Below are 16,945 nucleotides of genomic sequence, written 5' to 3' on the forward strand. Positions count from 1 at the left end.
TCCGATGCTGGGAATTCGATCAGCCAATTTCTAGCGCCAACAGCAGCTCAATGAGGCGGTTTCAGCGTGTGATTTAGGATGATGGGAGGCGGATGGAAGAGACAGATCAAGGCGGCAGCCATCACGGCCATGTTGTGGCATCACGCGTGGAGGTGAGAGCGAGCCAGATTTGCGAGAGAGGGTGAGGGCTTCTGACGGAGAGGAATGGGGCAAGGCCAGGCGTGGCACTGTGGTGCATGCGGGACTGGGTGGAAAGTTGGTCGGGGGAGGTGGATTCAGTAGCACTAGGGTCGCTGGTGAGGGGGGATGGATGGCTGCAGTGTGGGGAAGAAAGGGGGAGAGAGGTAGACGATGTGGTGGGCGTTTCATGAGCCCATAGCTCAAATTATTTCAGCTGTTGATGCTCAAGTTTCTTAAGTTTGCAGCTTGGTTCGTTTTCTTTTAATGCGAAGAGAAGCAACATGAAGGAAGGAGTTTTATCTACTACTACTACCACTTTGCTAACCAAGCTAATATTTAAAGGAGGTAATCTTCTCAAGAAAATAGAAGAGAAGAAGAAACTAAAAGAATAGATTTGCATTGGTTGCATGCAAGTTGAGATCACGTAGGGGGCACACATAACTCAGATCAGTCCATATGCAAGTCCGAGTGCTAATATGGATTGAGCTAGGTAATTAGCAAAGGAGCCGCAACATTTTATTGTTTCCTATATAAGCAACGTTGTGTTCCTTTGAGTCTGGTTTGGTCACATAGGGTCATTAGAAGTTGTTTCTGGTCAAGTTGAGTCCAAGTCGGACTAGTGCCTGCGTTCACATATCAGGGACCCAGGTCCCTTGTATGAAGGGACTTGGGTTTATTCGCGTGTTTTGTTCCAATCGAGGGTTTAGGGCGACGTCCTCCTATCTATCCTTCTAATCCTTTCTGGTGCGTTGAGTGCGTGATCGAGCCATTGAGGTTTGAGCGTGCATTGGATTCCTGTGAGGATGCCATTCTTCTACTCAAGGTTCGTCGTGGACATGGGTGGAAGATTAATCTAGGGTTTAGTTTATATCCTATAAACTATCTTGCTGCTACTATTTATTGAGAATAGATTGGAATTGTTATTCCTATCATGCTACACTACTATACGGTTGTGGTTCTTTGCTGGAGAATTGTTAGCGGAGACTGCATTGAGTTCTTGACCTGAGGAATATATGTGCTTCTATCTGAACCACTCCTAATTTCATTGCAAGTTTCCTATTCGTGGTCTTGCAGAGAAGTTTCTTGTTCATAGGGCTGCTATTATCTTGGAAATAGATTACTTGAGAAATATTTGCCAATCCAGTTACCCAGGATTAATACTATTTACAGGATATATAATTGTTAAGTGTGTTTCTGGTGCAGCTATACGTCCAGGCTATTATTCTGGTGGGCAGATTATATTTAAATAAAATTCAGTAAAGAATAATTTTTGTTGCTGCCTGTGCCGTGATATCTCGGGCATCATAAGCGTGTCCTTATCAGGCTGGGCTGGGCCGGCTAGCTTGGTCATGGTGCGGGCCTTGCGGCCTATTTAGGCCGTGTGGAGAGGGAGGATGGAGGCAGAGGTGGACTGGGTCGGATGGCCGATTGGCTTAGAAATGAGGTTGCCGGTCTGGTTAGGTGATAGGTGGGTTTAGTATTTGTTCGAGTTGATTTTTAGTTTAGTTTGAATTCAAATTTGTGGATTGTTCAAGAGCTTTGGTTCACTTCTAACATCTAGTGCACTGAATGCATAATCATGTGAAGTTCATGCATAGTTGTAAATGAATTGAGGTAGTTCAGATTATTGGAGAAAAAAGATTAATTTTATGTTTGTTTTAGAAAAATTTTAAAAGATCCTCATTTTTAAATGCTTTAAAAATTAGGGATATTACATAAGGGGAGAGGATGTGTTGATTTGCATATTGGTACTGAAAAAAGGATTTCATTCATAGAGTAGTCCTCGAACAGAATATATGTTGCCAACTTTAGCTACAATGCAGGGGATTAGCTCAAAAATTTTCTCAAAACCTTCTCTCCACCTTGTTTTAGGTATCCCAATATACATATTGATGAGGACATCACTGTGATGGATACACATGAGCTTTGGCCTTCTCTAAGGTACAAGTCCTCACCAACTTGGTCGTCGTGTTCGGTTCGGATTCAGCCGACCACCTTGGGCGGAAAACGGCGATATCTACTTCATACGACATTGAAACAAAGTGTTCTTTGATGCGTTGGAAAGAAGATAACGAAGGCTTCCACTTAGTTCTGGTCCTATCTCAAGAAACATTGTGGATCATTATGTGTGACCACAACAAGGTGCTGCATCACCAGTTTTGGTCCACGTTGGCCTTGTATCATGTCGGGCCTTAAGCCCATGTTGTGCCCCCCCCTCCCCCCGCCCGATCGCCCCCAACCCTAGCTCGACCCTTCTCATATAAACTCAGTAGCCGTCACCGTAGAAACTCAGGTTTTGTTTAGTTCTAGTTTTCCATCAAGAAACTGAGATTGATTCATTGTAACTGTTGGGACAAGTCCTTTTAGTGTAATCTAGAGCCTCTATTCTTGTTCTCCTCAACTATGTCGATTAGTTATTTCGAATCGAGAGCTTTGAACCTCTTACTCAGATCTATTTGATATACATTTGCAAGACTACGTGTTTATACTTTCTTGCTGGTGTTCTTTGATTTGCTTGCAGGAAAAGCCTTCTTGGTGAAGTCAATCAAGTTGTGCTTTGTTGATAACCAACGGAGCAGCGGTGTAGTAGTTGCAAGGGTTCAAATCGTGTCTGCTTAGAAGCCTGGATCATCAACGTCGAGTTCTCCGCCAATCAAATTATCTATACCTATCGGAAGATCGAGCCAATACTACATGACATATGCTACTGGTGTTGCTCTAACAAAATTAATTGACATGAACTTGTCCCATGGCACTTTCACGTCAATGTGTGACAAGGAATTATTTTTATTTTTGCTAGTAATCTCTCCTTTCCAAATTGTAGTTTATTTTAACTTTGCAGGTACATAGAGTTTGCTACATATCTGGACATAATGTATATATGTAGGTGCATAGCAAAAATCATATATCTAGAAAAGTCAAAACAACTTATAATTTGAAATGGAGGAAGTACAAAATTAGAATTGTATTCCAGCACGATTTTTTCATGAGAATGATTAAATTGTAGTTTTAAAAGAAAAAATCTAAACAGTCCTAAGTGCGACGTATCGATATACATGCATTGATCAGCCGTGACGACAGCTGAAGACAAACGTTACAGGATTAATGGACCGCTACTTTTCTTGACGTCTTGAATATTGGTCTTCAAGCTCCAAACACTCTCAGCATTGGGGTAAGTCCGCCGGTGGTGGAGGAAGTGCCGTCTCTGGAGTCGGCCCGTCCTGCACCTCGAACGCCATTGCCAACCCGATGGGCAGATGAGCGTCAAAGTGGCAATGCATGATCCACATACCTGCAACCACACCAACAAACACGCATCAAATCAGAATCATGGACAACAGAACCCTTCAAATAAAAAAAAACAGAAACAAGCATGTGTCCCGATCATCCATCACCATACCAGGGTTGTTGGCGACGAAGCGGATGACGGCCCATCCTCCCGACGGCACGGCGAGGGTGTTCCTCTCCTGCGGGTTGACGAGGTTGTACCGCTTCGCCGCGGTGTCCTGGCGGAAGTTGCCGAACCCTTGCGCCAGCACGAAGAAGTTGTGGCCGTGGAGGTGCATCGGGTGGCTCTCCCGCGCCACCAGCGCCGTGTTCTGAAGCACCACCTCCACCGTCGCGTTGTACCTCACTGTCCTCACCTTGGTCGACTTGGTCGTTGTGACGTCCATGTCGCGCGGCGGCCTGGCGTAGTCGAACTCCAGCGGCGGCCTGTCCGGGAAGTCCCGCGTGTAGACGCCGGTCACGTTCCTGAAGTGCGCCTCGAGGAGGGACATGGCGGTCGGGAGCACGAAGGAGGCGTTGTTCATGCTGCCCGCGAACACCTGCTGCTTGCACTGCGTCTGCTCCGGCCGGCAATCCGCGAAGCCAAGCCCCACGGTGACGAACATGCGGGTGTCCACGGCGAGAGGGACAGTGGGCTGGCCTGGCCGGACGAGCGCTGTCAGGCTCGAGAAGAACCGGTGCGCGGTCGCCGTGTCGTTGAACCGCGGCATCCGAGCAAGCAGCGGCCGCCGCGGCGCCGCCCGCTTCCGCCCGCCGGCGTACTCCACGACGGCGGTGGCGGCGCCTTTTCTAAACGGCAGGTTGGGGCGCGCGCTGTTGTAAGGGGACGCTACCATGTAGTATCGCCGCGACGGCGCCGCATCCGCGACCATGAGCGCGTCCACCGTCTGCCCGGGCGAGATGACAATGACGTCGGTCTCGTACGGTGTCGTGTAGCTCGCGTCTGCCCCCACGACGGTGAAGCTGTGGCCGGCGATCTTGAAGAACATGGGCGTGTTCACCGCCGCGCTGATGATCCGAAGCAGGTATGTCGAGTTGCTCTGCACCTTGAGCTTGAACGTTCCTACGAGAAATGCTCACAAATTAAGTGACGGAACGGTGATAGCTAATGGTGAACGATGATCGAACAGAGAGGCAAGTCATACTTGGCTTGCGGTTACTGCCCGGACACTTGTGCATGTTTCCAGGCTTGCCGTTGATGGTGTACGCGTCGGCCGGATCCACCAGGTTGCCTGTGAGGAAGGCCTCGCGCTCCAGGTTGAAGACGTTCCGATTCCACCACTCGCCTGCGAGATGATTATTTCTGTGACAACGGCCAGAACTTGGACAGAGTGGTGGGGGAAAATGTTTTTGTTGGCCAGTAGTTAGTACCCAGCAGGATGATCTCCTCCTTGTCAGGCTTGGGGAAAGGGTATCCCTGGTCACCATTCCTCGGCTTGATGACGATGGCACCATGGACGGTGGCGCGGAGCATGGAACTGTGCGCGTGCCACCACAGCGTCCCATCCTGCCCGGTGGCATTGTACCGGTAGGAGTAGCGGCTGCCGGGGCGGATGGGGCACTGCGTCACCATCTCCGGGCCGTCCGCCCACTGCGTCCCGCGCTGGAAGAGGCCATGCCTGTAACACGTCACACACCAATGCATGTGATGAGAAAAAACGGCTTGACAGGTGGCGATGCAGCACATATATAGGAGCGTGTCAATACTGTCTCATTGATTTGATACACGTACCAGTGAACGGTGATGTTGTACGGTGAGTTGTTGACGACGTGGACCACCACCGTGTCGCCCTCGTGGACGTGGATCGTCGGGCCAGGAAGCTGGCTGTTCACGGCGGTGATGATCGTCGCCGGCTGGCAAAGCTGGCTTATGGAGAAGTTGCCCACTGAAGATTTGCAATCCATGCATGGTTCAGTTTCTCATACGGCATAAGATCGATCAAAAATGAAAAGGAATGCGACTCTGTCCAAGACTAGAACAAAAAGCTAGGGAATTAGTGAGCTACGTCGAATGTGTGCTCCACAGTTGCAGCATGGCCACAGCACGCAACCATGGCAAGAACAAGCAGCATGAGCCAGCAACACCGGGCCATGTCCTTGAGCTCGTGCAGGCAATCTCACAGCACCTTGGCTTGTTTGTTTGGAGGATGTAACAACTAGTAACAAATAAAGAAAACCACGCTGGAACCTCGAGCTGCTTGTGAGTACTCGGGTACGTACCATCGATGTATATATACACGATTACACGGATGTTTGGTGCTGACTTGTTCAATCACTAGAGCACATGGGCAGCCGAAAAAGACTCAGGTCCTGTTGCACGGCTAGGTACCTACAGAGCAATTGTACGTGCATTGCGACGCCGAGAATGGTGTCTTGCCGGGGAGAGGTTCCGTGGCTGCTACGCGCTAGTGGCCAGAGCGCAGACCGGTTCGGCAGAGCACGCGATAAATTCGATCATATCTAGGGCGCCGGACCCGTGCCGGATCGATGGGGCTAACGTGCGAGTAGCTGTAAGTTCCAGCAGTTTGTTCGACTCGCAGGGACACGCTCGGGACACCGGGTAAACGCCAAGCCGGATGTGGTGGCATCCAGCTACTCCCTCCGTTGTCACAATACTGTCTCCCCTGTATTCGTTTTATATTCATATAATAATTCTCGGCTCAAAAGGATATCCTGTGATGTCACGTTGAATTTGTTTCACTGTGGCTGTTGCTTGTATATTTTGCTACTTCAAATAAACGCACCGGGCCCATCTATTTTTGTTTTCGAAACGACCGGCCGCGCCCCATGAATTTTAAGACAAACTTTATTGAGGACAAGCAAATCTACACTTATATGAAATTGGCGCAAACTCAAGGGTCTTTACATGATCCGACGGTATACCGGTGGTGATAATATAATAGCATTGCCACGTCAAATTATGAGTATGCGGTGCTAGCTATCACCGTCGGGTGGTATTACACACCGGTGGTACAGCCTAGGTCTCGGATTCAAATTTTGAACTTTACTGGATTGAAGTCCATCCACATGGGTCCGGTCCTCTCCTCTCTCTCTCTCACCTCCTCGTGTGCCTTATCCCCTCCTCGTCCAATCCCCTACTCTCTCACCAATGCTCCCTCTCCAATCTTCATGGCTGCCCCTCCCCTCCTCCCTCCACTCGCTGCCCTCGGTCTGGTAGAGAGAGGAGCGATGGCGGGGTGAGGTGCAGACGCAGAGAGGAGCAGCAGCGATCTAGCGCTAGGACCCGGCAACAGAATGAGCTGCGGCGACGATGGCAGGCAAGGCGCGGCGGTGCGGGGATGCGAAGGGAGGGGATGCGGCGGAGGCGGTGCTAGCTGAGATCGAGTGCTATGTGGTCAGCGATGGCCAGGCAGCGGACTGTGGTGCCTCGGCAGGTAGGGTATCCGGATCCCGCGATCTCCCAACAGTGCCACTTCTCTCTCTCTCCGTGGGTGGCGATAGGGCTCTGACGCGGTGGCCAGGGCGTGTGGTTGATAATTTCTTTATGCGGCGGTCAGGCACTGAGCGGCCACGGTGTGCGGCGGTCAGGCAGCGCGCAGCCGGGGCGTGTGACGGTGATTTTTTTTATTTAATAAGGCTTAACCGCCGGTTCATGGTCCGACGGTGATAAGCATCCCCATCACCATCGACCTATATCTGCCAGACCCCCAAACCGGCGGTGATGCAAAGGTTTTGGGGTGGCATTGTAGTGAAACTAGATGTGAACCCATGCATTTGCACTGCTAGTAATAGAATTTTTTTTTCTTTCTATTACATGTGTCTTATTAATGTCAGCGCCTAGAGTCTAACAATTGAAATTATCATTCGCACTTTTTAGAGGAAGGAAAAAAAAGTAAATCATGCTTGCGCCCAACAGCCCAAGCCACTCGGAGCATCTCCATCAGACTAGCGAAAATGTGACTCTCCATATTTAGCTCTCCATCCATAAGATACCATCTCCATATCTCATCACGCTTCAAAACACTAGCCAAATCTCACTCGAGATATCCTATTTGATATATATTTTATCAGTATTCAAACATACATTGGTATGTTTTCCCTGATTTTTTGAATTAAATAGATACCCAACATTCAAATAATTTATTAAACAATAGTCAACTATGGGGAATTTAAAGTTAAAATCTGTAAGAGATTTTGAGTTAAATCTAGTTAAAATTGGTTCTTCGTGATATATAGTTAAATCTAATTAATTTTAGGAGTACTCATCTTTTGAATTTATGAAAGAGAGGAGAGCGATTATAGTTTTAAATCAAAACAACACCAACCAACTGTCCGACAACGCACAAGGACCGGCCAAAATTGGCTTCCCACTCACATGCCATAGTGCGTCAATAGAGATGGCAACGCTGTTAGCTATTCTGGAGGCACGTTTTATTTGGCAATGGCCAAAATTAGCGATGGAGAATTGGATACCACCTCCGTTGGAGATGTGCCTGCGTTTGGCTCACTGGATAAGGGATGTCAAGCTTGAAGAAGGGACTGAGAGAAAGTAAAAGAAGGAATGTCAAGCTTGAAGATAGTCACGATTTGGAAAGGAAGTGTTGGTGTTGTGCAGAAGGGCTACGCCGAGGGACAACAGATGGTCATACGGGGAGAAGAAAGGTGGAGGACCAAGGGTTACCACTGACAAGCGAAAGGAGATCCATGAGAGAAAGGACATGGCGCTGATATTTGGAACCCATATGTCGGCTGCATGCTGTCACATGCTATGTTGGTGAATCGCTTCTAATTAGGTCGATTTTGACCTCAAGTGGTACATTTAGCATGTTTGGGAGTTGGAATATTACTACACAGAGTCACAGACCGTTCATGTACTAACTCAATATAAAATTAATATTAATTTCATTGTTCTCTACACATAGCCCATCTTAGTGCACACATGCCAAAAATGTTACTTATTATGTAATATTACTAGTTTTTGCCTTTAAATCCTCTTAGCTTCACGTTCCCTGAGAGCCAGAGTGTTGATCCGCCTTGAGAAGTTCTTCCATGAAGAACTAGTGCATTGATACTGTTTTTGTTAACCAATGGTTTGGTCTTTACTTTTTAACACAGTAATCAAAACATTAGAAGTGATTATGTAAGGCACTTAACAAGTAATACCTACTGACATAGTGATGTATGTTAACATGAAAACAAATACGTAATTCAACTTATAATTATGTGAGACTCAAATAGAAACAACAGTAATAGTTCTACTAGTGTAGCCAGGTTACATTTCTTAAAAACTATGCGGGCAACCACGTCCTGATCCATTACAAAAGCCCAATGTTCAAGTCCTATCAGCTTCATCTTCATGAGGTTCAACGAGCTGGATTGGTGCTGGTTCCTCAAACCAATAACAACATGCAACAAAATAGATGAAACCTGCCATACCAAGCAGTGCAAGCAGAAAATAGTAGTAGTCATAATGTCCTTGGTTCAGGTTATCAGGAAGCCAACCTATTCGTCCACCTCTAGCCGTGATCACTTTGACAAGCTTGACAATCACCGTACCTGCAATGTTTGCGACACCTGTTGCTAGGGGAAGGAGGGCCATTGCTAAGCTGCTCATTGTCTTCGGTAGCACCGCATAGTAGAATTCCATCTGTCCTATGGATCCAAATGCACTAGTGAGACCAGCGAAAACACACTGAGGTGCTAGCCACAAGGCTGACATATTGACAATCCCATCAGTATTATTGCCTTCCAGGCCTTGCCGTATTGCTTGCTTCCTCCGAAAAGCCTCCACTGCTGACGCTGCAAGAGCAGATGCAACAGAAAACAGCACACCAATGCCCATTTTCTGCTTATGACTTAGCACTTGCTCTCTCCCTGTGATCTTTCGAAAGACTAGTAGCATGAATCTATCAAAGCATCCTGACCACAATGTGAAAGTAATTACTTCGAAGATTGGGATGGAACCAGCGGGCATTTGGAATTTTGTGGTACCAACACGACGGTCCATGGTGTCTGCCTGTAGCACCCTGAAGGTAGCCTGTTGGATCAACAAACTGGTAATCATGGACGACCACATAGGGATGACACTTAGTGTACGCTTGAGGTCCTCGACTTGCTCAACTGTACATACATTCCATGAATTAGCATTGTGCTCTTCATTGCTAGACCTATCTCCATGCGCCCTCAACAAACATGCTTTGTTCAAGAACCTATGGGTTTGAACTGATGATTAATTCAAGAACAATAAGTGAAGATTTACAAGATCAAATAGGTACATATCAGTGACAATACCTCATTTTTCTTGATGGAACAACTGCCTCCAATCCTCCGGTGTTGTGGTATTGTAGACCATTACCTGCTTCAGGAAGTTGAATGTGTCGATTCCTTGTAGCGACGAAAATCACTTGCACTAAGCTTAACCATATACTTTTCTGTGGTTTCACCTTGATGTAAAGGGGAAATGTTACAATGTTTAAAAATGTAGCAAATGCCATTATAGCTACAGAAATGGCAAAACCAGTCTTCCAGCCTAATTTATCTTGCAAGTATACAATGAGAGTTATAGAAATAATCGCCGAGCCACCCATTGATACATAATAGCAACTAAATAGCACTTTAAGTGCACGGTCCTTTTTAGTACCAATCCAGTGAGCAAACTGGTCCACACCAAAAGGAAGGCTGCAAGGGCGTACACCGCTTGCGCCAATTGACAAGAAAACTAAGGAAGTTAGCAAGACAAAAAGCTGTGGTGTTGTCGGTGAGTGACAACTCTGGTTGTCCTGGTCTTTATTTCCACAATCTTGTGCGACCAATGTTGATACCATTGTTGTCAACCACAGAAGAACAGCTCCCTAGATTAGAAACCAACTCAGAATCAAATAATATGTATTACACCTCTTACTACCTTCATATTAAAAAAGGGTTGATAGTTAAGTAGCTAGATCTTACAATTGTGCATGCAAAAAGTGTGAGTGAAATTGTGAGAAAGCGTCCCCATAGCGCATCAGACAGAATAGCACCAAAGATAGGTAAGAAATTTGTGGCTGCTTGGTAGGCAAAAACAATTACTGCACTTGCTGCAGCCCCCATATGGTACTCTTTGGTCAAATATATAATAATATTTGCACTGACAGCTGTGTTCACAATCCTTTCACATACTTCACTAACTGAAAATAAGGAAAACAACAGTTCGACATTTCATTAATATCATTATATGAAAAGAATGAGTGGCGTCTATAAGAATAACACCAATTCAACATCTTGGATAGAAATAACATGAGAAATTGACAGTTAGCGGTTGTATACTTAGAATTTAAAATAGGTTATCAAAGCACAAGATGAGTGTAAATAGGTTATTAATGTTCTGTATTGAAATCATTGGAAAGAGACATTACCAATGATGAATGGGATAGTCTGAAGACCTCCTCTTTTGGACAGATAAACATGTTCTTCCCCATGAGCAAACTCCATCTTTCAGAACAATGAACTCTGGTGATGTTTGAGAATGTTCAGTAAAGTTGTTATATATAGCAATGTCAGATACCTGGACTATTTTAAATTTGGAACCATTTGGCAGCTCAATAGAATCCTGCAGATATCGAAAGAATCTTAGAAGATAGCAATAGATACCAGAAGATAGCAAAATGTCACTAAAAGTACTCGTCCAATTTATAGAGTGATGTATAGGATGTCATTTGTACATCCTCAAATAAATGATTTCATCATCAGCAATAATTTGAAGCAAGAGTTGGCTATAGAAAGATATGCATGACAAGATCTTTGGAGATCAAGTGATATTAAAAATAGAATATGTATACTATACTAAAATTATATGAGTAAAACAGATTTCTATATCTACACATTTGGTTTTTTTAGTCAGGAAAATGACAACTTTTCTCTAGTGATCACTTGGCCATTCATGAATAAAACACTCGAAAATGTTCAACTAACTACATAAGTCGTGTGGGAGCATATCATGTCTCCATCATTCTAGTTCCTCTGTGAAGTTTGCTATAGTTAGAGATGATTTGGAGCAATCTGTTGGCATTGCAGCCTCCTCGACACTTTTCCTCATCATGTGACATATCACACTGGAAAATGAGGAATAGAACCTTCTCTTTCTTTAAAGAAAATTGCGCAGTCTCCTACTGAAGTCACATGCTCTATTGCTATGCTTGTTCTTCTTAAATATTTTGGCGGAATTGCACAAAGAAGAGTATAAGCAAGCCTTAGCAGCGGGAGTATGGATTGAGCACAACATTGTCCATGCCAAGACCCGAATGTCTATGTGACAATATGAAATCCTATGAATGTATTGAGCCTTAGCTTGTGCAGAGTACACTTCAATAGTGCATTCGGGTACCGAAACGCACCCATTTTGCATCGTTTTTCATGTACTAGCGAATTGCTCCAAACCACTCCCAAATATGTTCTAGGATCTAATGAGGTAGATTGGATGCCTTCGTTGCGAAAAAAACAATCAGAAGTTCGCAACCCGAAAATAGTTCATTTGGGTACCAAAATGCCCCGATTTCGCATCATTTTTAAAGTAGTAGTGAAATGCTCCAAAACATCCCCAAACATGTTCTAGAGTGTAATGAGGTTGGATACGTTCATTACGAAAAAATCCATCTAAAGTTCGCTACCAAAAAAAGTGCATTCGGGTACCGAAACACACCCATTTCGCATCATTTTTCATGCAGTTGAGAAATGCTCCAAAATACTCCCAAACATGTTCTAGGGTCCAAAGACCTAGATTGGATACCTTCATTGCGAAAAAAATCCATCAGAAGTTCGTAACCCGGAAACATTGCATTCTGGTACCGAAACGCTCCCATTTCGCATCATTTTTCATGCAGTAGCGAAATGCTCCAAAACACCCCCAAACATGTTCTAGAGTCCAATGAGGTAGATTGCATGCGTTCGCTGCGAAAAAATCTATCGAAACCTCGCAACCCGGAAACAGTACTGGTACCGAAACGCACCCGATTCACATTGTTTTTCATGCAGTAGCGAAATGCTCCAAAACACCCCCAAACATGTTCTATAATATAATGAGGTCGATTGGATGCATTCATTGCGAGAAATCCAACGAACGCATGCAATTTTCCTAATTACACACTAGAACATGTTTGGGAGTATTTTTGAGCATTCGGTTCCGGAATGAAAAACGATGCAAAACGGGTGCATTTCGGCACCCGAATGCACTATTTCCGGGTAGCGAAACTTGGGTGGATTTTTTCGCAACGAACGCAATCTTCCTAATTATACACTAGAACATGTTTGGGAGTGTTTTTAAGCATTTGGCTTCGGAACGAAAAACGATGCAAAACGGGTGCATTTCGGCACCCGAATGCACTATTTTCGGGTAGCGAAACTCGGGTGGATTTTTTCGCAACGAATGCATCCAATCTTCCTAATAATACACTAGAACATGTTTGGGAGTGTTTTTGAGCGAATGTTACGGCACGAAAAACGATGCAAAATGGATGCATAAGGTGCAATATTTCCAGGTAGCGAAACTCATGTGGATTTTTTCGCAACAAACGCATCCAATCTACCTAATTAGACCCTAGAACATGTTTGGGAGTGTTTTTGGCCATTCGGTTCCGGCACGAAAAATGATGCAAAACGGGTGCATTTCGGCACGTGAATCCCCTATTCCCAGGTAGCGAAACTCGGGTGGATTTTTTCGCAACGAACGCATGCAATCTTCCTAAATATACACTAGAACATGTTTGGGATTGTTTTTCAGCATTCGGTTCCAGCACGAAAAATGATGCAAAACGGGTGCATTTCAGCACCCGAATGCATTATTTCCAGGTAGCGAAACTCGGGTGGATTTTTTCGCAACGAACGCATCCAATCTACCTAATTAGACCCTAGAACATGTTTGGGAGTGTTTTTGAGCATTCGGTTCCGGCACGAAAAACGATGCAAAACGGGTGCATTTCGGCAACCGAATGCACTATTTCCGGGTAGCGAAACTCGGGTAGATTTTTTCGCAACGAACGCATCCAATCTACCTAAATATACCCTAGAACATGTTTGGGAGTGTTTTTGAGCATTCGGTTCCGGCACGAAAAACGATGCAAAATGGGTGCATCTCGGCACCCGAATGCAATATTGCCGGAAAGCGAAACTCGGGTGGATTTTTTCACAACGAACGCATGCAATCTTCCTAAATATACCCTAGAACATGTTTGGGAGTGTTTTTGAGCATTCGGTTCCAGCACGAAAAACGATGCAAAATGGGTGCATTTCGGCACCCGAATGCACTATTTCCGAGTAGCGAAACTAGGGTGGATTTTTTCACAACGAACGCATCCAATCTATCTAATTATACACTAGAACATGTTTGGGAGTGTTTTTGAGCATTCGGTTCCGGAACGAAAAACGATGCAAAACGGGTGCATTTCGGCACCCGAATGCACTATTTCCGGGTAGCAAAATTTGGGTGGATTTTTTTCGCAACGAACCCATCCAATCTTCCTAATTATACACTAGAACATGTTTGGGAGTGTTTTTGAGCATTCGGTTCCGGGACGAAAAACGATGCAAAATGGGTGCATCTCGGCACCCAAATGCACTATTTCCAAGTAGCGAAACTCGGGTGGATTTTTTCACAACGAACGCATCCAATCTACCTAATTATACACTAGAACATGTTTGGGAGTGTTTTCGAGCATTCGGTTCCGGAACGAAAAACGATGCGAAACGTTGCATTTCGGCACCCTAATGCACTATTTCCGAGTAGCAAAACTCGGGTGGATGGTTTCGCAACAAACGCATCCAATCTACCTAATGAGACCCTAGAACATGTTTGGGAGTGTTTTTGGGCATTCGGTTCCGGCACGAAAAACGATGCAAAACGGGTGCATTTCGGCACCCAAATGCACTAATGCCGGGTAGCGAAACTCGGGTGGATTTTTTCACAACGAACGCATCCAATCTTCCTAATTATACACTAGAACTTGTTTGGGAGTGTTTTTGAGCATTCGGTTCCGGCACGAAAAACGATGCAAAACGGGTGCATTTCGGCACCCGAATGCACTATTTCCGGATAGCGAAACTCGGGTGGATTTTTCGCAACGAACGCATCCAATCTACCTAATTAGACCCTAGAACATGTTTGGGAGTGTTTTTGGCCATTCGGTTCCGGCACGAAAAATGATGCAAAACGGGTGCATTTCGGCACGTGAATCCCCTATTCCCAGGTAGCGAAACTCGGGTGGATTTTTTCGCAACGAACGCATGCAATCTTCCTAAATATACACTAGAACATGTTTGGGATTGTTTTTCAGCATTCGGTTCCAGCACGAAAAATGATGCAAAACGGGTGCATTTCAGCACCCGAATGCATTATTTCCAGGTAGCGAAACTCGGGTGGATTTTTTCGCAACGAACGCATCCAATCTACCTAATTAGACCCTAGAACATGTTTGGGAGTGTTTTTGAGCATTCGGTTCCGGCACGAAAAACGATGCAAAACGGGTGCATTTCGGCAACCGAATGCACTATTTCCGGGTAGCGAAACTCGGGTAGATTTTTTCGCAACGAACGCATCCAATCTACCTAAATATACCCTAGAACATGTTTGGGAGTGTTTTTGAGCATTCGGTTCCGGCACGAAAAACGATGCAAAATGGGTGCATCTCGGCACCCGAATGCAATATTGCCGGAAAGCGAAACTCGGGTGGATTTTTTCACAACGAACGCATGCAATCTTCCTAAATATACCCTAGAACATGTTTGGGAGTGTTTTTGAGCATTCGGTTCCAGCACGAAAAACGATGCAAAATGGGTGCATTTCGGCACCCGAATGCACTATTTCCGAGTAGCGAAACTAGGGTGGATTTTTTCACAACGAACGCATCCAATCTATCTAATTATACACTAGAACATGTTTGGGAGTGTTTTTGAGCATTCGGTTCCGGAACGAAAAACGATGCAAAACGGGTGCATTTCGGCACCCGAATGCACTATTTCCGGGTAGCAAAATTTGGGTGGATTTTTTTCGCAACGAACCCATCCAATCTTCCTAATTATACACTAGAACATGTTTGGGAGTGTTTTTGAGCATTCGGTTCCGGGACGAAAAACGATGCAAAATGGGTGCATCTCGGCACCCAAATGCACTATTTCCAAGTAGCGAAACTCGGGTGGATTTTTTCACAACGAACGCATCCAATCTACCTAATTATACACTAGAACATGTTTGGGAGTGTTTTCGAGCATTCGGTTCCGGAACGAAAAACGATGCGAAACGTTGCATTTCGGCACCCTAATGCACTATTTCCGAGTAGCAAAACTCGGGTGGATGGTTTCGCAACAAACGCATCCAATCTACCTAATGAGACCCTAGAACATGTTTGGGAGTGTTTTTGGGCATTCGGTTCCGGCACGAAAAACGATGCAAAACGGGTGCATTTCGGCACCCAAATGCACTAATGCCGGGTAGCGAAACTCGGGTGGATTTTTTCACAACGAACGCATCCAATCTTCCTAATTATACACTAGAACTTGTTTGGGAGTGTTTTTGAGCATTCGGTTCCGGCACGAAAAACGATGCAAAACGGGTGCATTTCGGCACCCGAATGCACTATTTCCGGATAGCGAAACTCGGGTGGATTTTTTCGCAACGAACGCATCCAATCTTCCTAATTAGACCCTAGAACTTGTTTGGGAGTGTTTTTGAGCATTCGGTTCCGGCACGAAAAATGATGCAAAATGGGTGCATTTCGGCACCTGAATGCAATATTGCCGGGTAGCGAAACTCGTGTGGATTTTTTCGCAACGAACGCAGGCAATCTACCTAATTAGACCCTAGAACATGTTTGGGAGTGTTTTTGGGCATTCGGTTCGGGCACGAAAAATGATGCAAAACGGGTGCATTTTGGCACCCGAATGCACTATTCCCGGGTAGCGAAACTCGGGTGGATTTTTTCACAACGAACGCATCCAATCTACCTAAATATACCCTAGAACATGTTTGGGAGTGTTTTTGAGCATTCGGTTCCGGCACGAAAAACGATGCAAAACGGGTGCATCTCGGCACCCGAATGCAATATTGCCGGAAAGCGAAACTCGGGTGGATTTTTTCACAACGAACGCATGCAATCTTCCTAAATATACCCTAGAACATGTTTGGGAGTGTTTTTGAGCATTCGGTTCCAGCACGAAAAACGATGCAAAATGGGTGCATTTCGGCACCCGAATGCACTATTTCCGAGTAGCGAAACTAGGGTGGATTTTTTCACAACGAACGCATCCAATCTACCTAATTATACACTAGAACATGTTTGGGAGTGTTTTTGAGCATTCGGTTCCGGAACGAAAAACGATGCAAAACGGGTGCATTTCGGCACCCGAATGCACTATTTCCGGGTAGCAAAATTTGGGTGGATTTTTTTCGCAACGAACCCATCCAATCTTCCTAATTATACACTAGAACATGTTTGGGAGTGTTTTTGAGCATTCGGTTCCGGGACGAAAAACGATGCAAAATGGGTGCATC

The 16,945-nt window shown here is 45.4% G+C and overlaps 1 protein-coding gene across 1 annotated transcript; it reads right to left on the reverse strand.

The window, feature by feature from the left end:
* Positions 1 to 3,341: 3,341 nt before the first annotated feature.
* LOC101784138 (laccase-25) lies at positions 3,342 to 5,561 on the reverse strand. Its single transcript, XM_022828846.1, has 7 exons — positions 5,475 to 5,561; position 5,431; positions 5,201 to 5,354; positions 4,840 to 5,087; positions 4,623 to 4,754; positions 3,581 to 4,531; positions 3,342 to 3,472 (listed from the first exon to the last, which is right to left on the reverse strand). The coding sequence occupies exons 1-7, from the start codon at positions 5,559 to 5,561 to the stop codon at positions 3,342 to 3,344; spliced, it is 1,704 nt and encodes a 567-aa protein (XP_022684581.1).
* Between the last annotated feature and the right edge of the window lie 11,384 nt (positions 5,562 to 16,945).

The sequence above is a fragment of the Setaria italica genome, chromosome VIII (assembly GCF_000263155.2).
Source record: "Setaria italica strain Yugu1 chromosome VIII, Setaria_italica_v2.0, whole genome shotgun sequence".
NCBI classification, from domain to species: domain Eukaryota; kingdom Viridiplantae; phylum Streptophyta; class Magnoliopsida; order Poales; family Poaceae; genus Setaria; species Setaria italica.

Bases quoted from the DNA above. Each gene is read 5' to 3' on its own strand.
- LOC101784138 (XM_022828846.1), bottom strand. From the start codon at position 5,561: ATGGCCCGGTGTTGCTGGCTCATGCTGCTTGTTCTTGCCATGGTTGCG. The intron at 4,755-4,839 runs GTACTAACTACT...ATCATCTCGCAG, and splicing joins GGAGGAGATCATCCTGCTGG to GCGAGTGGTGGAATCGGAAC. The intron at 4,532-4,622 runs GCAAGCCAAGTA...CATTTCTCGTAG, and splicing joins CAAGTGTCCGGGCAGTAACC to GAACGTTCAAGCTCAAGGTG.